Source organism: Chelonia mydas, chromosome 1 (assembly GCF_015237465.2).
Source record: "Chelonia mydas isolate rCheMyd1 chromosome 1, rCheMyd1.pri.v2, whole genome shotgun sequence".
In the NCBI taxonomy this organism is placed as follows: domain Eukaryota; kingdom Metazoa; phylum Chordata; order Testudines; family Cheloniidae; genus Chelonia; species Chelonia mydas.
Genome location: NC_057849.1, coordinates 3,193,610 through 3,217,067, shown reverse-complemented (window position 1 = coordinate 3,217,067; position 23,458 = coordinate 3,193,610). Strand labels below are relative to the sequence as shown.

Here is a 23,458-nt window from a genome sequence, read left to right as displayed (position 1 = left end):
AGCATGTTGCTCTTCTCCTACCTGGGCTGGGAGAGCTTTCACCCTGTAAAGAAGCTGCAAAGAACCCATGAGGGCTGATTCAATTCCTCGGAAACAGGGGTGCAAGTGAGTTACTGAATATTGGATCCAGTTCCTCTGTTCCAAATACCAGCTCCAGTCCCAGGACAGCAACTTGCACAGAATCACTGGAGTTAGAGATCGTGGCAGCGCAGTCTGTCTCTTCAGGAGACTGGTTGAGAGGGTTTTGGTTTGTTTGTTTCCCGACTTTGAGATTCAGTTCCCTTTCCTGTTCTGGCTTACTGTGGGGCGTGAGGGGGAGAAGACCAAAGTGTGATGGGGAGGAGTACACTCTTCCTTGTTTCCTCTCTTCTTTGTTAATCAGTGCAGCATTCCGTCTCTCCCTTTCGATCCATCCCAGAAAACTAGGGAAAGGAAAGACAAATAGGCAAATGCATAAACCTGGGTGAAAAAAATCAGTGTGGCTGCTGGACTACTAATGCCTGAATGGGCCACATTAGCCAAGCCCTGCTGGAGACACAGGCGTAGCCACTTAGCAAAACCAGCCCCAGCTGGAGAAAACAGGATTAAAACCCCAGAAGCCTCAGGAGAAGGGGGCTAGTCAGAGAAGTTCTGATTCAGAGCTGGTTAGTGAGTCTCACATCAGTGTAGGCTGTAGTCTTTGTAGTGTTGTTTCTTGTAACAGTGGCGGGGTGTCTTTTCTTTACAATCGGACGTATTTTTGTACTGCGGTCATGGCTAGAAGACTCACCTGAGACTGAGACCCCATTGTGCTAGGGCACTGTCCAGTCCCTGACCTGAAGAGCTTGCAGTTGAAACAGCAAAGACAGAGACAAGGTGGGAGGAGAAACAGAGGCACAGAGCGATGACTTGCTGAAGGTCACAGAGCAAGTCAGTGGAAGAGTCAGGAATAGAGCTCGGGTCTCCAGTCCCGTACCTTAGCCGCTAGACCATGCTGCATCTCAACCCAGCTGCTTATTCGCTATGACAAAGATGAAAAAGGCTTTCAGGTGCTGGTTCTTAGACACTATGGCTAGATGCTGCTATGATCAGTGCTCCAGGCAATCTCTTTTTTCTAAAAGATCTGCTTTGGGTCCAATAGGAATTGACTCAGGGAATTAGCTCTATGACCTGTCTTATACAGGAGATCAGACTACACGTTCACAGTTGTCCTTTCTGTCCTTGCAATCTATGAAGAGATAGCATTCCCAACCAGTCCATATCCCTTGGCCAGTGCACGCTTGTTCCCTCTGGTATATTTTCATAAGACTTGTCTAGTCTAGTTTTCAATGACTCAGTTGACGGATCTTCCACCAGTTTGTTTTTCTGGAAGGCAAGTTCAATACCTACAGATCTCACCGTCAGGAAACTGTTCCTGCTGTTTATCTTAACTTTTCCTTGTCTTAATTCTATCTCAGTGCTCCTAGTTCTAGTTACTTAAATACATCTCCATTCCCTGTGTGGGAATGGACCAAAAAAGGAAAAAACAGAATACTCTATTCTAATTGCCAGGGGATGCTGTGAAGGTCAAAACTATAACTGGGTTCAAAGAAAGAATTTGATAAGTTTCAGGAGAGTAGGTCCATCAATGGCCTGAATAATGAATAATAAGAATAATAAGAATATAGCAGTAGGGATATATTAAAGTCCACTTGACCAGGATGGTGATAGTGACTGTGAAATGGTCAAGGAGATTAGTGAGGCTATTAAAATAATAATTAAAAAAACCTCAATAATAATGGGGGATTTCAACTATCCCCATATTGACCGGGTACATGTCACCTCAGGATGGGATGCAGAGAGAAAGTGTCTTGATACCATCAGTGACTGATTCTTGGAGAAGCTAGTCCTGGAACCCACAAGAGGAGAGGCAGTTCTGATTTAGTCCTAAGTGGAGCACAGGAACAGGTCCAAGAGGTGAATATAGCTGGACCACATGATAATAGTGACCATTATATAATAAAATTTAACATCCCTGTGGTGGGGAAAACACCACAGTGGCCCAACAATGTATCATTTAATTTCAGAAAGGAGAACTACACAAAAATGAGGAGGTTATTTAAACAGAAATTAAAAGGTACATCACCAGAAGTAAAATCCCTGGAAGCTGCATGGAAACTTTTAAAAGACATCATAATGGAGACTCAGCTTAAATGTATACCCCAAATTAAAAAAAAAGAAAAAAACATGGTAAGAGAACCAAAAAAGAGCCACCATGGCTAAACAACAAAATAAAAGAAGCAGTGAGAGGCAAAAAGGCATCGTTTGAAAAGTGGAAGTTAGATCCTATTGAGGAAAATAGAAAGGAACAGAAACTCTGGCAAAAGAAGTGTAAAAATATAATTAGGAATTTGAAGTACATCTAGCCAAAGACTCAAAAAGTATTAGCAAAAAAAAAAATTAAGTACAACAGAAGCATGAAGCCTGCAAAAGAACCAATGGGGCCACTGGACAATCAAGATGCTAAAGGAGCACTCAAGGACAATAAGGACATTGCAGAGAAACTAAATGAATTCTTTGCATTGGTCTTCATGGTTGAGGGTATAAGGGAGATTCCATTCATTTTAGGTGACAGATCTGAGGAACTGTCCCAGACTGAGGTGTCATTAGAGGCGGTTTTGGAACAAATTGATAAACTAAACAGTAATAAGTCAACAGCACCAGATGGTATTCGCCAAAGAGTTCTGAAGGAATTCAAATGTGAAATTGCAGGTTTACTAACTGTCATCTGTAACCTATCATTTAAATCATCTTCTGTACCAAACGACTGGAGGACAGCTAATGTGGTCCCATTTTTTAAAAAGGGCTCCAGAGGTGACCCCGGAAATTACAGGCCTGAAAGCCTGACTGCTTGAAACTATAATAAAGAACAATATTGTCAGACATATGGATGGACATAACTTGTTGAGGAAGAGTCAACATGGCTTTAATAAAGGGAAATCATGCCTCACCAAACTACCAGAATTCTTTGGGAGAGTCAACAAACACGTGGACCATGGGGATCCAGTGGATATAGTGTATTTAGATTTTCAGAAAGCCTTTGAAAAGGTCTCTCACCAAAGGCTCTTAAGCAAAGTAAGCAGTCATGGGATAAGAGGGAAGGTTCTCTGGTAACTGGTTAAAAGATAGGAAACCATCAAAGGCAATAACGAACATTAAAAACCATTTAAAGGTGAAAAAAACAAAACCTTTACAGCTAGACAGGGATTCACCCTGTCTGTGACTAGAAACAAAAGGCTGTTTTCAGTCTAGCACAGAGAAGGAAAAGCACTCTGTATTCATCCACTGAGGAAATGCCTTGCTGAGTAAGAGTGTTTTCATTAACATTTGGATCCTGGTTCTTGTAAAACCAGCCAGCTCTGCAACCAACTGAACTTTGTGGGTGTGAGGAAGAATTCACTTTATTAGATAGGAAAGATAATTAATGATAAGTGTAGACCCAATTTTGCATTTCATGATTTTCTTTTGCATTGTCACCATTTGTTTCTGTGACTCTCTCCTGTTTCTTGTTAAATCTTCTTTATTCTTTCTTAAATAAACTGACATTTCTTTTATTACAAGAGCTCACACATGCCACGTGTAATACAGGAGCAGTGGTTTGAGATAAAACCGGTAAACAGGGGCACACTGCTCCTTCGGGGGCAGGGAATCTGGGATGTCTGTGAGTAGCCAGTGTCAGGGGATGTATATCAGAGGGGACTGATTCAAAGGGACTTGGGGACTGGGGTGCCCCTATTGTTAACCTGCAAGGCAAAGTCAGGGCTGGCCTACCCAGAGGAGAGTACTTGAGTGGCTGAAGGGAAGGTGGTGTCCGGGAGCTGACTACCAGCCACCACAAGAGAGATTCCCTCTCACTGAGGCAGGGGCTAATAAGGTGACTCACATTCCTGGGTGTCCTGAGAACAGTCCCACAAAGACACAAACTGATAATCAAAATTCACAGACAGGCTGCTTGAAACCATATGAGCGTTTGATTTAAGACTTTGTATATTTTGACATATGATGTTGACAGTTTGTGTTTTAACTATTATAAAACTTTAACTTCTTGAATCTCAGCATCTGCTGTCATAACTTATTTATTGTCTGATTCCCTTCCTCCAATTTCCTGCAGCTGTGGAAATTTAAATCACTGCCACGGGAGTGAACCCCTCTCCCCACTACATGGGCTGATCTTTTCCCTTATATGCTCCTGTAAGCCAGCAGAGCCCCCCCCTGCAGGACGGCTAAAGAGACTTAGCCATGAAGAAGTCAGTTTCCCCCAAACCCCTGACTCACCAGCAATCCCTCTTGCAATAAGAAAATGCGAATTCAGATCATCAACTCAGAGGACGATGAACCTGGCTTCAATGGCACGAGACTCCCAGCTGCAGAGGAAAGAGAGTGGGAATAGCTTTATATACAGCCGGTGGGTGTCCCTATGGGGCTTCCTCAGCAGCTGGAGTCTCTCTCTTTGGACCACTGCCACAGTTGAGGGAGCCTAAATATACACCCGGAGGTGAATGGTGTCAGGAAAAAAATAACCCTCCCCTGTCTGTTAATGAGACACCAACTCCTATAAAATGCAAGAGAACAAATAAAAGGAGATTGAAGTGAATTTTAGTTTTCTCCCTTTCTGTTGGATTGCTCCAATGCCCAGTTTGCACTAGCATCTTTGACAATGGGATCATAGCTCTGGGGAGGAGCATTTCTTGGATGGGTTCTGTCTAACCTGTCTATCTGTCTTTACTGTAAAACACATAGTGTTGTCAAAGGTGCATGGTATTGCACTCTGTTAACTGCAGCCAAATACAATACAAAGGTCCCACATAAATAATAGGATTTTTTTTAAAATTGGTCGTATTCATTGACAGTGAGAGTGGTGGGTTTTTCTTATAAAGGACAGTATCACAGGAACATGTGAATCACCTACTAAGCTCTTGGACTCAGTGATCTCTTGTGGCAATAAGGTCTGTGAAAACGTGTTTCCTGGATTCATAGATTCCAAGGCCAGAAATGACTGCTGTAATCACCTAGTCTCACCTCCCTAACACAGGCCAGAGAACTTCCCCAAAATATTGTTTGGGGCAGATCTTTTAGAAAAACATCCAACCTTGAATTAAAAATTGTCAGTGATGGAGAATCCACCACAACCCTTGGCAAATTGTGCCAGTGGTTAATTACCCTCACTGTTAAAAATGTACACTTTATTTTCAGCCTGAATTTGTCTAGCTTAAACTTTCAGCCATTACCTTTTTCTGCTAGATGGAAGAGACCATCATTACATATTTGTTCTTCATGCAGGTACTTATAGACTAATCAAGTCCCCCCTTAACCTTTGTGACACACTGGCACCCCTATATTTACCACTATCATGTAATTAAGATACGTTTTGTACAAAGTATGCCTTGTGAGATATCATTCTGAAAGCCTTGATCTGCTAGACACTAATATCTCATTGGATTGTATGTGCTATCTTTGTATGTGAAGTTATGAAGTTTGACTATGTATGTGTTACTGAAACATGTCCTGAGGCTGAAAACACCAACAAGCAGCCTTTCAGATACAAAAGTAAAAAGGCCAAAGAATGTTTATGGCTAATTGAGGAAATGCACACAAGCACAACAATTACCCCAGGAACTGTGTACAATAGAAACCTCTCAGAGATATCACTACATAACGGGAACTGTTTGACCCACGTCACAGCAAAAGAGCTTTCCAGCAAGTGGGAAGAAGATATAAAAGGGGGAGAATTACATCATGATGGTACCTCACTCTCCCTACAACCACAAACCTGGAAACATCTGAGAAACAGGGGCTGAACTGTGGGAAGCGATGGCCCCAGGCTAAGGGATTGCTAACCTGTGTATGAAAACTTGGGAAACCCAAGCTGAAAAGCCAAGACAGCTTGTGCCCTAAGAATCTGCCAGCCTGTCACTCAGGGTGAGAATTTGCTAATTCATATCCTACCTGTCTAGTATATTAAGCTTAGTTTGTGGTTTCTGTTTATTTACTAGGTAATCTTCTTTGATTTGTTTGCTATCTCTTATAATCACTTAAAATCTGTCTTTTGTAGTTAATAAACTTGTTTTTATCTTGCCTAAAACCAGTGTGTGGAAATCATACTTAGGTGGGAAGCTGTTGAATATCTTCCTCCACATTGAGAGAGGGAGTGAATTTCATGAGCTTACCCTGTACAGTTCTCTGTGCAGCACAAGACGCTACAATTTTGGGTTTACCCTTCAAAGCGGGGTGTGCACTTGAGTAACTGGGCAGTTCCTTAGCTGAGCCTTCCCATACAGAGCTGATTTCAGAAGCTGCAGCTGGGTGTGTCCCTACCTGTGTGTATGCTGGTGAAAGAGCAAGCGTGGAGAGCTTAGCAACTTGTTACAGTGTGAGAGGGAGCCCAGGCTGATGGCTCATCTCTTTGATAAACTAAATAGATTGAGCTCCTTGAGTCTATCATGAAAACATATGTTTTCTAATCATTTAATCATTCTCGTGGCTTTTCTCTGAACCCTCTCCAACTTATTAACCACCTTCCTGAATTGTTGACTCCAGAACTGGACACAGGATTCCAGCAGTAGTCACATCAGTGCCAAATACAGAGGTAAAATAACCTCTCTACACCTGCTTGAGATTCCCCTGTTCATGCATTCAAGGACTACATTTGCACTGGGAGCTCATGTTCAGCTGAATATTCACCATGACACTCAATCTTTTTTCAGAGTCACTGCTTCCCAGGACAGCATCCCCCATCCTGTAAATATGGCCTGCATTCTCCGTCCCTAGATGTATGCATTTACATTTAGCTATATTACAACACATACTGTTTTCTTGCACCCAGTTTACCGAGCAATGAAATCACACTGTATCAGTGACCTGTTCTCTTCATTATCTTCCACTCTGTATTGAGGAAGAGTGCCCTCCCACAGACCCAGACGTGGCGTAACCTCTCACTGAGCCCTGGTGGATGGTATAAGCTTTACACAGAGTAAAACAGATTTATTTGGGGTTTGGATCCCATTGGGAGCTGGGCGCTGGAAGTAGGTGACTTGCTGAACAGTTTTTGGTTAAAGTCTGAAGCTTTGAGGGCATGGACCAGACCCTGGGCCTGAGTTGCAGCAGACTAACGTGTCTGGCTCAACAAGACAGGGTTCTGGAGTCCCAAGCTGGCAGGGAAAATGGGCTCAGAGGTAATTCCAACATGTCAAGTGACAGTCCCAAGGGGGTCTCTGTGACCGTCAAAATGTGTTTTAACACAAATGTGAAATCCTTCATCTAGGAAAAAAAAACTTTAGGTTACATTAATAAGAAGGTAGACTGTGTCCTGGGAAGGAGTGAGTCTGAACAGGACTTGGGAGTCACAGTAGCTAGCCAAATGAATGTCAGTTCCAAGTTCAATGCTATAGCAAAAAAAGACAATCCTCAGACGCACAAGAGGAAAGTCAAGTAGGAATAGGGACGTGGCACGACCTCTGTATAGGGCAATTACTGTGAGCCTATTAGTGGAATAATGTCCCCAGTTCTGCTGGCCACACTTCAGAAAGCATGTTGATAATTTGGAAAGGGTTCAGATCATAACCTAGCACACCCAGAAAATGTGCAGTAGTCCAACCAGCTCTGTAGAAATACAAGTGATCTCACCAACTACCATCCAGTGTCTGACCTCCTTCCTAAGCCAGCTAATGGAGAAATATGGACTCAGCACCAGGCCCTGGCCTGAGCCATGACTGAGAGAGAGCCAGGATGCTGCAGCTTTCAGGCAGCACTGGAGACAGTTTTTTGATGAGCTTCTTAATTAAAGCTGTTTTAGGCCAGGGGTACACGAGTCACTTTTGCTGGGATAGCAACATTGGCAACCAGGTGATTTTTTGCAACATTTCTAACCAGGCAAAAGCTCTAGTGTAGACACAGTTATGCCGGCATAAAAGCGCTTTTGCTGGTGTAGCTTATTTTACTTACTGCCGGTTTAAGACGCGTCTACACGAAGAGGGTTTGCCAGAAGGGCTACACTGCCTCTGCTGGAGTCTTAAAACTTGGGTCAGGCCTGGGAGCTAAACTCTTGTTTTGTAACTGACCAGACACTGAGTTGGCATCAGGTTCCTTTACCCTGCAACAGGGCTACATGCTCCCCACATTCCCCCAATCCCAGGATGGGGGGGGGGGGTGGGTTGGTAGGGGGAAGGCCTGATGCCAGCACCCTAGAACCAGCCCCAGCTCAGAGACCCCTGGAGGCCCTATGGGAGATTTCCCAGTCCCAGCACAAGCCCTGCCTCGCCCCACTCACTGGAGTCTTCCTCAGCCCAGCCTCTGATGTGGCCAGGCAGCCACGGCCTGTGAAGTCCTCAAGGTCACGCAGGAGCCATGCGGCTGAGGGGGCGGGCCAGCCCACATCCACAGGCAGAGATGGCCAGACCCAGTGGGAGAGAGTGGCCTTGTGACCTGGCCTATGGGGTTGCAATGACACTCAAATTCGCAGCAGCTTTGTGATTCCAGCAGCCAATGGGCAGCCAGGGATTTTCTTGCAGCCGGATCTATGAATGACTCCAGGAACGTACAGCACTTGAACGGGCTCCTAGAGTTCGTGAGCCTTGGCAAACCCTGCATGGCTTTTAATTTGTTTGATAATAATGAGCTTCCCCCTATGTTTCTACTTGTTCCTGGTGCATCGACCTGCCCAGCCCCCTCGGGGTGCCGTATGCACAAGCAGGGGGGAGCAGGGGACTGTTTCCTCAGTCTCAGACTCTCTGCTGAGCTGCAGCTGCTGAGGTGAGTCAGAATTCTGCTGGGATCCCCCAGCAATGGCTATAAACCTCCCTGCCCAGCGCTCCTCCGGCACTTCACAGAGACTCTCTGGACACCTCCCGCTGCCCAGGGCAGCCCCTCTGCTGAGCAGGAGCTGGGTGAGTGCAGAGCTCTGGAGCCCAGAAATGGCCCTGGTTAGCAGCACCTGCCCCAAATAATAGCCCAGAGAAAGCACAGCACTGAGACAGGTGAGGGTGCCTCCTGCAGATTGCGCCAGGCCAGGGAAGCTCAGATAGGGGCAGGCTGAGGGTCTGGGGGGAGAGCTCTGAGAGCCGCTTGTCTGGAAGATTACTCTGCAGGAAAGGTGCTTAGCCTGGGTGACCCTCTTAGCTTTATCCCCCTTTAACTGCCCAGCAGGGGCAGGGTTATTCAGTGGGGCTTGGCTGGGAAATGTGAATTCAGCGTGAATTCCCCTCTCCCACACAGTGGTGGCCCTGTATATAAGCGGCGTATATATCCCAGAATACGATCAAGCTAATTGCAACCATATTATGTGCATTCCTCCAGAATGAATTGATAAAATAGAACACCACGTAGTTAATGGTTAATTTGGAGATGGGCTTTCAGGAGCAAGGTCATAAGCACTGGTAGTTTTGCTAATTAGTATAAGAAAAGTGAATAACTACAAATAAAAAAAAATATATGTAAATAAACAGCCATAAGTCTAGACACCTCTAAAAATAAAAGTCTATTAAACGTTAAAAAAGATAACAACTTAATAGGGGTCATTGTGACTTATATGTTTTATAGAAGTTCGTTATGAAAAGTTTAAATAATAAAGCGTACTTGGGAGCAGTCCTCGGTGGCTGTCCTGAATAGACGTTTTCCTGACACCTTTACTCCCCGGCAGGGAGGTGTTTGGCCAGCACTGACCTTTCATTGATTACTCAATACAGTCTCAGAATATAGGTAAATATCTGGGATGTTCTTAACCTGTTGCTTATTTCTGAGTGTGCTTAAATCTAGTATACCGCAGTGATAGACAAGAGCATGTTCACTTGCGTTACTCCTTGATCAGACAGAATCAGTAAGTTCCTCTTGGTTTACTTCTTACACTGCCTGAAGTGAAATAGTTAAATTGCCCCTCTTGGGGGTTCTGACAACCCCCGGCAACAGATACTGGCGAGCCGAGCCAGGAGTGGTGTAAGGAGAGGAACGATTAATGCACGTGGTGTGTTTGTGTTATTTGCAATAGGTGAGGGGGGCAGTGGAACTGGGTAGCAACCTGTAATTCTTCACACCAAGGCTTGTGTGTTGATTTGCGGTCACACTCCATTGTTGGTTTACAGGCTCAGGCTGAAAAGTCTGATTAAGTAAAAAAGAGATGTCAGAAGGACAGGAAACGTCTGAAAAAAAGAAACTAGAAATAGCTTTGAATAACAGCTTGGCAAATTTTATACAGAAAAAAAACGTGGGAACAGCCCTTGGAAGGCTCCAGCATTTAGTGGCCCTGGAGAGTTCTTGCAGCTCTGTAAACCATGGGAAGCCTGGGCTGGTACAGGAAAAGGGGGGGATCCTAATGTTAAAGAAAAGAAAAAAAGCTGCATTACAGGGGCTATGGATGGCACAACAACATTCAGCCAGGAGTTAGAATATTTAAGGGTTAAAAGAAAAAGAAATAAGAAAAAAATATATATAACTAATTTCTCGGCAAATTCCGAAACCCTCCGAACCACCCCCCTCTCACACAGGCAGCACAGCTGGTAGCTATGCAGAAGCAAGTGTGTAATAGTAAAAAAAAACCCACCAGGCTGGAGCAGGAAGTGTCCCTGTTAAGACAGCAGAAAACGGAGAGTGAATCGGCTGTCAGAGCCTTAATACAGGAATCCCATAGTAGAGCTCAGGCTGACCATGGGAATGTAAGAGGCAAATTTGTGCTCTTAGCACTATGTTGGGAGAGCAGAAGGGAAGAGTGGCTGTGATTCGAGGTAGTCACAGCCTGGGAAGGGGGCGCGGGGTCAGATGAGGATATCGACTTGTGTCCTTCTCATTATGATAACGAGAAAAGTGATCCCCATGATCTTCCTTTTCCCTTGGGCACTTCTAAGCAATCCCCTTACGGTCCCCTGCTTGGAACACTGGAAAAGCTGCAGAAGCCCCAGCCCATGGCTTCCATATTGACCACCTCAGTATGGAAACAGGGTGGTCAGAGGGGGGAGGAACAGAAAAGCAGGGGGAAGTTAGACCCTTTCTCCCTGATCAGGTTAGAGCTGCAGGGAAATGATCTGGTCTGTTACATCAGAGCACAGCCTTGGGGTGCCTGGCCAGGGTAGCTGGCACCCCTGGACTTACCCCAACAGATGTGGCTGCTTTGGTAAGTGAATGTATAACCCCTGAGGATTTTGTAGGGCTTTCTTACAGCACCCAGGTACGGACACCTCCTGAAAATAATGATGCCCAAAACCATATTTACTTACAAGGGGAAGTGTTAGAGGCACTTTCCCCAGGGGAAAGTCTTGTGGTAATATTCCATCAGGAGAAGCAACAAAGGGGGGGAAACCAGAAAGCTATGTGGCTAAGAAGAAATTAGCATTTAAGAACCCTGGGTTAACTATTCTTCAGCATCCTGTATATGAGTCACATGAATTTAAACAGGCTTTAAGTCAATGCTTTATCCACATGATTCAAATGGCCCTGGCTGGCAATTTCCCAGAGGAGGTTCTTTTAAGAGCCATTGAAGCAAAGGCTAAGGAAGCCTATCAGGTCCAGAAAGGTTTCAGAGTAATAGCCGTGTTAGTCTGTATTCGCAAAAAGAAAAGGAGTACTTGTGGCACCTTAGAGACTAACCAATTTATTTGAGCATAAGCTTTCGTGAGCTACAGCTCACTTCATCAGATGAAGTGAGCTGTAGCTCACGAAAGCTTATGCTCAAATAAATTGGTTAGTCTCTAAGGTGCCACAAGCACTCCTTTTCTTTTTGCAGGTCCAGAAAGAAATTTACCCTCCTAAAAAGAAAGTTGACAAGTTGGCTGCAGTTACTGTCCCAGATGCTGGCCCCAAGGAGGCCAAAAAGGAACAAAAATAAGTAAATAAATAAATAAAACCTCTTAAAGGGTCAAACCAAGTCTCCTAATCCCTGGCAACTGACAATGTAAAGACGGCTCCTAAGGTATGAGCCAAAAAATAGACTGCCCACTTCTGACTTGTTGTTAAAGCTGGCTGAGCATGAAGGGAAATCCCCGAGTGCACCCCTGCTACCATCGCCACTGCCAGTTGCCTCCCTGTAGGGAGGCCGGGCACCCCCAGCTCCCCCAGTAATGGCACATTTGGACACCGATGGGTGGGGAAGCTTCATGGTTCATGTGGAGTTTGAAGGTGGGGCGTGCGGACAAAATCTGCTGCTAGATACAGGTGCCACTTACTCCCTGACTAGTAACCAGAATAAGAACCTGTCTGGCCCTCCTGCTGGAGTTAAGACCTTACAGGGATTTAATGAGGTGCAGAGTGTTGTTCCCTTTTGCAAAAGTATTTTATATTGAATAAAATAACAAGGGGTAATTTGACTTAATGGATCTGGGAGAAGAAGGGATTTTAGGAACTGATATCGTAAGAGAACTAAACATCTTAGTTGATTTTGCTAACAGGGTTCTGTGGGAAACACTTCTTGGCACATCCTGGGAATCAGTAAAGATTTCAGCAAGCTACTGGATATTAGCCCTTAAGGGATTTAAAGAATTGGAGGGGCCCAAATGGGCTCCAGAAGTTCTGGCAATTGCAGAGTAATACCGGGAGGTGTGGGCCAAAAACAAAATAAAATGTGGTCAAAGTAAAGCAAAAATCCGAGTTACAGACCCTGATCCCCCACCCCGAAGCAAAACAGGTTTCCAAGAGAGGCACAATCCAGACTAAAAGTACAATTAATGGGCTTTAAGCCAAGGGGTTTTAGTGGAACAGTCAAGCCCCAATAATGCTGCTCTCTGGCCGGTCCTAAAACGTAATGGAAAGACTTGGAGGCTGGAAGTTGATTTTCGTCCCCTTAATTGGGTTACACCCCCGATGGCCCCTATAGTGGCTAAGTATTGGGAGGTGATGGCCTCCATAGTGTGTGTGTGGGGGGGTGTGTCAGTGGTTTTCAGTTTTAGATCTAGCCAATGCTTTCTTTGCTATCCCTTTACATGGGAACAGCTATTATTTGCTTTTATCTTAAAAAAAACCAGTTATGTTTTGCCAAAACTCCAATGGGATGGACTAACAGCCCTATTATTTCCCATGCACATGCAGTTAAGATGTAGAATGGAATGCCTAAAAGAGAAAGTGTGATTTCTTATGTGGATGACATTCTGATTTGCACCCAGACCAAAAAATAAATTGGAAGTACTGGATAGGGTGTTACCAAAAATTCAGAAAACTGGGTTCAAAGTAAGCCCAAAGAAAGCCCAGTTGTGTTCCCAACAAGTGACTTACCTTGCGGTGACTTTGGGACAGGAGGGAAGTTCCTCTGATCAGCAGAGAGTGGAGCTGATTCTTAAATTACCAGCTCCCACAGATGTTACAGCTTTCAGATCAGGAATGGTAAATTTCTCCTGAAATTTTATAAAGGGATTGTCATAAAAGGCAGCCCCACTGCATAATTTGTTAAACAAGGGGGTGATTTAATTTGTTAAACAGCAGATCGAGGGACGTGATCATTCCCCTCTATTCGACATTGGTGAGGCCTCGTCTGGAATACTGTGTCCAGTTTTGGGCCCCACACTACAAGAAGGATGTGGAAAAATTGGAGAGAGTCCAGCGAAGGGCAACAAAAATGATTAGGGGGCTGGAACACATGACTTATGAGGAGAGCCTGAGGGATCTGGGATTGTTTAGTCTACAGAAGAGAAGAATGAGGGGGGATTTGATAGCTGCTTTCAACTACCTGAAAGGTGGATCCAAGGAGGATGGATCTAGACTGTTCTCAGTGATAGCAGATGACAGGACAAGGAGTAATGGTCTCAAGTTGCAGTGGGGAAGATTTAGGTTGGATATTAGGAAAAACTTTTTCACTAGGAGGGTGGTGAAACACTGGAATGCGTTACCTAGGGAGGTGGTGGAATCCCCTTCCTTAAAAGTTTTTAAGGTCAGGCTTGACCAAGCCCTGGCTGGGATGATTTAATTGGGGATTGGTCGTGCTTTGAGCAGGGGGTTGGACTAGATGACCTCCAGAGGTCCCTTCCAACTCTGATATTCTATGATTCTATGATTCTATGAATGGAACTGGGATCACCCACAGCAGGAAGCCACGATCCAGTTAAAGCAGGCTTTAGTTGAGGCCCCATCTTTGGCATATCCTCAGGTGGAACAACCATTTGTGTTACAGCTGGCAACTACAGAAAAGGGATTAGAAGATCTGCTAAGTCAGAATCATGGAACAAGACTCTGTCCTGTGGCTTATGCCTTCAAAATTTTAAATAAAATAGAAAGTGGGTGTACTCCATGTAAAAAAAATAAAGCTTTTTAGCATTAGTTTGGGCTTAGAAGCATTAAGAATATCCGGTTTTATTGTTCCCAGTGTTATTAAAAATTGCCCACTCCCCAGTAAAGTATGTGCTCCCTAAAAAAAATTAAGAATATCCACGTGTCCATCCACAGACTAGAAAAGTGGACCCTAGCCTTGTTAAATACAAATGTAAATATAACCCCCCACTCCAGTGGTGTCCCCCAGTACTCACGGTCTCATGTTAGAGGGTGAGGAGTATGAGTGTCCCTTACCAGAGCCAGTACCCCTAGACTCCTCACCCTTTGAGGCAGGAGCTGTGTTAAACGAAATACAGGACAAAGTGAATGTGATATGGTTTGCATATGGCTCCTGTTTTCACGAAAAGGGGAAGCCATACACAGGATATGGTGCTGTACAATTTCCTACTAATGGGGTATTTAGAGGACAGTGCCTGCTGCACTCTGCCCAGGCAGCTGCGATTGTGGCCACCGCAGTAGCCCTTGAACATACCCCCACCACTCAGAGGGTGGCCGTTTTACTGATTCGGATTGGGTCCCCCGTGCCCTCGTGCACTGGGTTCCCAAGTAAAAAAAAAAAAAAGGCGTGAAATCTGCAGATGGGAAGCCCACAGAGCATGCTGACAAGTTAATGTACGTGTGGTCTTTAGCAAAGGCATGGAATACACTAACGCATCTAAAAAAAGGGTAATGCTCCTTAAAAAAAATCTGAGGAAGAAAAATGGAATAACCGGGCTGATCAGGAAGCAAAACAAGGGGCAAGGGAAGGAGAGAAAGGAAATGCTAAACAAATAGATTTAATCACCCTTCAAAGTCAGGATCCCCGTCTAGCACAGATCGTAGCAAGAAAACAATACAGAGAATGGAAAGTGTGGCAACATGAATCCAAATTAATTCTAGCCACTAAGATTGGCAAGAAAGAAGGAGTAGTTTGGGTGATACCCACAGTATTAAGAACACGAATGATTTATTTAGCCCATGGGGGGCATTTGAAAGTAAAAAAATAATAAAATCAACCTTGGCTAGATTGCAAGCCACCAGCTGGTGGCCAAATGTAAGCAGTAATGTGGGACAGTTTGTAAATAACTGTCTGCCCTGTGCAGCCAATAATGCTGATTCCAAAGTAATCAAAGGACCTCTAAGAAACCAGAGGATTGAAGCACCTTGGGCCCATTTAGAGATTGATTACATTGGCCCTTTGCCAAGAACGGCCAGGGTTAATCTGTATTGTTTAGTGATTGTTGATCCATTTAATAAATGGAATGAAGCAATCACAACCGAAAATAATACAGCCCAAATAACAGCCCAGGTGCTCATTAAGTAGGTAATAACATGGTGAGGAATCCCCCCCAAAATTAATTCAGATTAAGGGGAATTCCCTTCATTGGGAATATCACCAAAGGAATTTGTCAAGCATTAGAAATTAAGCAGAGACTGCACATAGCAGGGCACTCTCAAAGTTCAGGCCAAATAGAAAAAAATTAACCACACTCTTAAAACAGCTCTAAAGAAAGTAGTGAACCTGCCGGGTAAAGACTGGGACATCAGCTGTGGCCCCCATGAAGTTACCGCATTCAAGGCAATGACTGGAAGAGATGTGTTCCTTCCAGAACAAAGGTGGGTAGATGGGACACCACCCGATAACCTGCAACCTCAAGTCCTTACAGACCAATGGATGCCGCGGCTGTTAAAAGTTGTCACGAGTACTCGTAAGCAGGTTGCTGGGGCCCTAGAGTTAATATTGGGGGAAAAAATAAAAAATGGGTCCAATGCAGAAACCCAGGAGTGGCAGATGGGGAATATGGTTATGTAGCGACTAATTAAAAAAAAACAACCCATGCTCTAAGTCCAGTCTGGGCAGGCCTGTAAAAATTTGCAATAAGGCAAGTCCCACTGTTTATCAGTTAGAAATTTGTACAAAAAAACCCCATCAACACTAAAATGATTCCACTCCTCACAGATAAAACAGTAAAAAAAAGAAGAAAAGGAGTACTTGTGGCACCTTAGAGACTAACCAATGTATTGGTTAGTCTCTAAGGTGCCACAAGTACTCCTTTTCTTTTTGCGAATACAGACTAACACGGCTGTTACTCTGAAACCTAAAAAAAAGAAAACCCTAATCAGCCCCAAACAAATTAAAATTACTGCATATGCTAGACCCCAAAATGGCGTTTGGAGCACAATAAAAAATAATTAAGAACCCATTCCCAAGAAAGGTGGGGGGGAGGCGGGGAAGCTCAGCCAGCTGGTCTAAGTACAAATTAATATGTTTAGTTTGTATTATTATGTAACCTCCCGCTATATAAAATAAAAGATTTGTTTTGTGTTTCAGATCAAGTGGTGAATGTTCAAAAATTTTAAAAAATAAGGCACTCCTGGGTGGTGCGTTTGCTGGAATTGCAACTCCAGGTGTGCTTCTTTAAATGTATAAATCCAAAAGCTGTTGTATTTGAGGCGAGGGAAGACTTCCCATAAATAACTGCAAAATGAAGAGTGAACAATACCCTTCACATCACTACTGGATTCAATGTCCTGGGGAAACATATAGACCCCCCCCCGCCCCCCGGATGGACACTCTCCCACTACGATAAAGCTGAAAGGCTTGGACTTAGACAAAGTAAACATCAGTGTGGGAATAAACAACTGGTAATGCATTATAGTTTCAACGAAACTAGTTTAGTTAAACAGATGCAAACCCTTGTGTGGTCACTTTTATTTTGGTTTAAATTTCTCCCTAATCTTAGTCTGAAATCAAAATGTCCACAAAGTCTTTTGCACCAATTTAACTGAATGAGTATAAAATTGCACCCTACGTTAAACCAGAACAGCCCCATGTATACACAAGCCCCAACCTCTACTTTGCATCCAGTGACCCCGGAAAACCCAGGCCAGGAGCTGGTCGAAGTTCTCCTAGCTTGCACGAAGCCACTAGTACGCTGCAGTTAGATCAGGGATCTCAAACACACGGCCTTTGGAGTTATTTCCTGCAGCCCGCCATAGGTGCTGACTCCACCAGCAGCCAAGTTCCCCTCACCCCCCACCTCCCCTCCAAAAGGGTTCATTAGAGGAAGGCGGGCTACATGTGTAGGTGTAATTCCCAGCTTGGCAGACGCACCCACACTAGTTCTGACCCAGCTCTCTCACTACAAATAGAAGTGTAGGTTTCAGAGTAGCAGCCGTGTTAGTCTGTATTTGCAAAAAGAAGAGGAGTACTTGGGGCACCTTAGAGACTAACAAATTTATTTGAGCATAAGCTTTCGTGAGCTACAGCTGCCATGGTGTGAGTAGTGGGACAGGCCAGCTTCCCAAATACACAGGTAGGGGTACCCCTGGGTTTGAATTCTGCCCCCTGCATAACCATGGCTACCCTGCTGTGTTTAGCATGCTGGCTCTCTCAGGGCTGGGAGCGACGTTTCCAGCTGCTGTGTAGACAAACCCGCACGCCCTAGGCGGAAGCGTGAGAACATCACTGGGGGAGAAGTAGGAAAGGCGTGCCCTGCGTTCCCGTCATGAAATCATTTATTCCCAATCCTTTGGGTGCTTTGTGTCCTAAGCTCCATCCAATGTCCATAGGATACCTGGGCTCAGAGAGCTCCATGGTCAAATGCCTGATATGAACCTTCTGGGTTCTTCCTCCAAAAGGCAGGGCTGTGAAAAAGGCCACATCTGTCCCAGGAATATGAGGAGCTCAGCCCTGTGTCTCCTGGCACCAGGGCCGTCCTTAGGCATATGTGTAGGACACCCGAAAATTTGGGGCACTCCTGGGTCTTAGAGTCTACCCCCCCTCTGCCTCTTCCTATCCCATCATGGCAGGTTTTCCCTAGCTGTGAATCCTGAAAAAAGAGACTTTAGGCACAACAGCAGCAGTCCGGCTGAAGGGTTTTCTCCTCTCATGTGAATTTATTGCTAGAATTGATGCTGGCTTGACAGCCCTGGAGAAAGCTTTGGGGGAGCCAATCTACAATCCCCCATGCCATTCCAATAGACCTCATCTTTGACTGACAGAGGCTGCCTCTGTCCCACAAGAATCAGGGCTGAGCCATCCAAATCCTTTACCCACGTGAATGGTAATGCTCACATCACTTTCCCTCCGCTCCCCTGCTGCAGGTATTCAGGAGGCAGTGCACAATTTGTAAAAATGGTTTGAATCAGGTCTTTCTTTCAGCTGCCCGCAATGGGTCAGATATCCAGCTCCTGTACATGTGTACAACTCTAATAGCTCTCTGCCCATTTATGCCAGCTCAGGACTGGGCCTGATGAATCTATTTTAAGGCAGGTTTTTCATGGACAGTTCATAGTGCATCTAATGAGAGGAGTGTAGAGAAAAAGAAACAGAGCTTTGAACTGCTACAGAGCCCTCACTTACCGCTTATTGTCTCTGTAATGAGGGTGGAATGGCTGCAGTGCAGGAGCCAGGAATGGGTTATTTGTGACTCGCTCTTCATGTGGCATTAGCACAGGACGGGTGAAGAACTAATGCTGAAAAAACGCCGTCTTGTTGGGTTCCCATCAGACGGTTACTGATTCTTTTAATCGTTAGTTACAGGGACAGGAAGTAGCCGTGCCGTTCCACGGAACTGGAACTGAACGTACCCAACCGACCCCGCCATGGCAGCTTCCAACTGGACCACGCCCAACCCCTCCACCTTCATCCTCTCCGGCATCCCAGGGCTGGAGGCAGCGCACGTCTGGATCTCCATCCCCTTCTGCTCCGTCTACATTCTGTCCATCCTGGGGAACGGCCTCCTCCTGGCTGTTATCAAGACCGAGCCGAGCCTCCACGAGCCCATGTACCTTTTCCTTTCCATGCTGGCGCTTGCCGACCTGGTCGTATCCACCACCACCCTGCCCAAAACCCTCTGCATTTTCTGGTTCAGAGACAAGGCTATTCACATCAACAGTTGCCTGGCCCAGATTTTTTTGATTCACTCAGTTACTACCATGGAGTCTGGGTTCATGCTGGCCATGGCCTTTGATCGCTACGTTGCTATCTGTAACCCGCTGCGACACTCGGCCATCCTGACCAATCGGGCCATAACCAAGATAGGGTTGGGCGTTGTGATGAGGGGATTCGTGTTATTAGGCCCACACCCATTCCTGCTTCAGCGACTCCCGTACTGCAGGACAAGAATCATTTCTCACACCTATTGTGAGTTCATGGCGATGGTGAAACTGGCCTGTGCAGACACAACGGTCATGAGTACCTATAGTCTAGCAGTAGCGTTTCTTGCCGCGGGATCAGATTTTATCCTCATTGTCCTGTCCTACATCCTGATCCTCTGGGCCGTCTTCAGATTCCCCTCCAAGAAGGCACGGCAGAAGTCCCTCGGCACCTGCAGTTCCCATGTCTGTGTCATGCTGGTGTTTTACATCCCCGCGCTCTTCAACTTCCTCTCCCACCGCTTCGGCCACGTGGCTCCCCACGTTCACATCCTCAGCGCCAACATTTACCTGCTCTTCCCTCCCATGATGAACCCCATCATCTATGGGGTGAGGACCCCTGGGATCAGGCAGAGGGCGCTCCACATCTTGGGCATCAAATCAGCCTGAAGGCTCACGGGACGGGTCAGCGGCTGGGGAGCAAGATCGGTGCCAGGGCCAGCAGGGTCGGGGATCCAGACGGCTCAGTCACCCCCCACTGTGGAACCCCTTCTCAGCCTTACTGAGCAGCAGGGCTAATAAACAGGCTTGTCTGGGTCTGCAGCACAACAGAGCTTCGACTTTTCACTGCTCCAGAACATTGTTATCACTTGTCATTTTTGTTGGCCCAGTCAAGATCAGGGCCTCCTTGTACGAGGTGCTCTGTGACATAATGCTAGAGACCATCCCTGCCCCATGGGCTTCAATCCAAACAGACAAGACGGACCAACCGTGGGCAAGGCAGGGTTGTGGTCACCCCAGATCACAGGTGGGGAATGAGGCCAAGAGAGCCCAAGGACTTGCCCAACATCACACAGGGAGTCTAAGAGAAAGCCAGCCAAGCTCTCCCTATTGGGCATGAGGAGAAATAGTCCCCTGGGGGGTAGGTTACCACCAGCTGCCCCATGCAGGGGCTTTGAACCTGATCTGGTCATTGTCAAACGGAGGAGATTGGATTATGCCAGAGTCCGGCCTGAACCACTTAACACAGATCTGAGCCCTGGTCCAGAGCCTGAACCACAAGACCAGACTCCCAATCTACCACATGGCAAACTCATGCCCAGCCGACTACCTGTTTCCTTGCCATGCACCCTCTCATGTCCACCCTCTCATGCCTCTGCCACCCACCACGCACCCTCTCACACCCAGCCAGGTGTCCCTGTTGGATCATATTAAAGAAGTCCTGTATTAAAATCACAAATGAGTTTGATTCCCCATAGTTTAAATTCCAGGGTATTACTAATTAAGAGGTCTCTTGGTTTTTGGTACTGTTTCTCTCCCCCTATGTGTGAAACTTGCAAGCTGCTAATTGCGTTAGTACATTCTAAGACAGAGTCTGTTCTCAAAGCAATTCACACAGAGAGAGACTCAAAGCAATACTCTGTAACAACAGAAACAGCACCCAGAGATTCCCCGCCCTTTTGTTGTATTAACAATTGTGATTAAAACAGAGATAGAGGATGTATGTGGATGGATGCTTGGTGTGGATAATAACTGAATGATCAGGGAGGTGCCAGCCTAAGAATCCAGTGTCCATGGGCTGAAGAAGGCATCAAGTGGAAATAACCAGAGGACCCCCGGAGGGCAGACTGGAATCCACCCAACAGCCTCAAGAATGGGAGAACCAAAGAACAAGATAACATCTAGCAGCACGGAGCCGTCAGGAATGTGACATCTGCTGATTGATTCAGCAACAGCATGTTGAAGCAATTCCCATAGACTGGCATAGGAAGAAATTCCTATAAAAATAGACTCTAGAAAGTGAGAACTTTGGGGTCTTATTCTGCAAACCAACTTCCAGGAGTATCAGATGAGCATCTGACAAGGCCCTGCTCCTGCCTCATGTCCAGGCCACCTGGCCAGTGGCTTGGCATGAGCAACTCTAAGGCTGGTAACTATGATAACAACCTTGCAGAACCTGTGTGTGTGTGTTTGTACGAATGAATGTGTGAATAAATATGAGATTGAATGGAATGTTATAGCTATAACTAACTGCTTACTATGATTTGTTCTGTATTCACAATAAATGTGGTATTTTGCCTTATCCTTTTAATAAGACCCTGCTGGTTTTTAATTTATTTGTATAACATCCCTTTACCCCCTGCCCAGCTGACTGCCCCTCTTTCCTCCTGCCATGCTCCCTCTCACACCCAGCCCACTGCTCCTCCCCCCCCCCCCCCCCCGTCACCTTCCCTCTCATGCCCAGCGGGCTGCCCCTTTTCCCCATGCCGCCCATCCTCTCACTCCCAGCCGGGTGCCTCTCTCCCCCTCAGAATCTTCCCTTGGTTCCCAGGCCAGAAGGAGCTTCACTGACTATCTCATCTGACCCCCTGTCTGGCACAGGCCCGAGGACTTCACCACAACGGTTCCAGCGATAAGTCCATATCTTATGGTTCAGTAAGAGGATGTACTTTTCCAAAGACATCCAGTCCCAATCTCAGGACACTGAGCGATGGTTGGTGAGAGAGACAAGCTTTTGGGCTTCCACAGCTCTCTCACCAACAGAAGCTGGTCCAATAAAAGATATTACCTCACCCAGGTAATCTAATGTCCTGGGACCGACGCGGCTTTAACACCACATGCAATGTATATTCCAATCATTTAAGTATGCATAGTATTAAGCATTAAGAGCAGTTATAGAGCCCAAATTGTGGGGGATGGGGGAGCCCAGAAGCGGCTGCCTTCCTATACAGTCACTCCCAGGTGAGGTGCAGCTCACCCCCTTTCCCTGGCCACTTCTGAAGCATTTCTCTCCTGTCTGTGCTGGGTTCAGCTGCTATTTTTGAAATCCAGTGCAAAGTGTAAAACCGTCACCGCTACCCATGTAACTAAAGAAGCTGGAGAGGGTTCCCGTCGTCCTGGCCTGACCCCGTCCCATCCCATGCTTTTGGGTATGTCTAGACACGGATCCAGCTGTCAGTTTTCTAGCAATGTTCACAATTTCCTCGTTCTCTGCTGTGCTAGCCCTCGTGTCATACAGAGCAGAAACTTCTTTCCTCAGCGCTCGGTCACTTCTGCAGTCCAGGTGTCCCCTTTCAGGGGCAGGCTTTTAAAAAAACCCTGTTATGCTGGTCCTTAAATGCAGACTGCAAGCTGGCATGCCCCTGTGCCCAATTCCAGCCATAAGTGTAAACCTTCTGCCAGGTGGAGCAGCAGCAACCAGGGCTGTTTTCAGTATCTAGGAGTTCCTTTTCAACAATATAACATAGAACCGGCTTAAGCAGGATCTTCTGCCTCATGTTCTTGAGTTCTACAACCAAGAGTTCCTTTTCTGTGTCCCCTTCTGCTCCCTCACCATACCCCACTCACAGTGATTGTCCTTGGTCAGTGAGGACCCAGGGTTCAGAGATGCATCTGTGTGAGTTCACCTCCCACCTGGGGAAGAAGGCACCTTGCTTGCTCTGCCATCAGAGCACTTGATCTGGCTGGCCACCCCACCAGCCACTGCTCCTTGCTGCCCCACCAGCCATGGCTCACTGCTCTCTCTGGCCCCACCTCTGAGCATCCATTAATGACCATCTGCTACAATCTGCCTCTCTGCTGTGACCTTGGCAGGTCAGCCTCTTAGAGTGATTTTTCAGCTCCTAGCAGGTTGAGCAGAAACACAATCCCACCACAACTGATTTTAGTTCTGATTGAACAGTTAAAATAACAAAAAGTCTCCTAATGAAGCCTACTTAGATATTTTTTTTCAGTGGGGAGAAATAGGTTAAACCAGACCTGGGAGACCTTTGTGGAGGGTCCACAACTCCTGGTTGGGACACTTGTCCCCACCACTCTTATTTGATCCCCTGGCTTAACGAGGTCCTTTCAACTGAGGGTGACCCCTTCATTTGGGATAGGTTAAGCACAGTTCTGCTCCCCTTTATTCATACAGTAATGACAACCACCTTGATGACTGAATTTCACTACCCCTGCATTCAGTACTAAAGTGATTTGTAACCCAACAACAGCCAAAGTTGATTAGTTTGAGTAACTCTGTTGTATCTGCTGGATATCTAAGTAGAGTAGGGATGTTCATGTAAATACAGTTTACTCCTGAAGTTTCTCCTGCTTCCAGCTAGCTGTCAAGGAAGAATTCCAT

At 45.9% G+C, this 23,458-nt stretch overlaps 1 protein-coding gene across 1 annotated transcript; it reads left to right on the top strand.

The window, feature by feature from the left end:
- Window positions 1-8,736: 8,736 nt before the first annotated feature.
- On the top strand, window positions 8,737-19,785 carry LOC102931802 (olfactory receptor 52K2). Its single transcript, XM_027832910.3, has 2 exons — window positions 8,737-8,900; window positions 18,776-19,785. The coding sequence occupies exon 2, from the start codon at window positions 18,844-18,846 to the stop codon at window positions 19,783-19,785; it is 942 nt and encodes a 313-aa protein (XP_027688711.2). The 5' UTR covers window positions 8,737-8,900; window positions 18,776-18,843.
- The last annotated feature ends 3,673 nt before the right edge of the window (window positions 19,786-23,458 follow it).

What these genes read in the sequence shown, in the direction of transcription:
- LOC102931802 (XM_027832910.3), top strand. Translation starts at nt 18,844, where the DNA reads ATGGCAGCTTCCAACTGGACCACGCCCAACCCCTCCACCTTCATCCTC.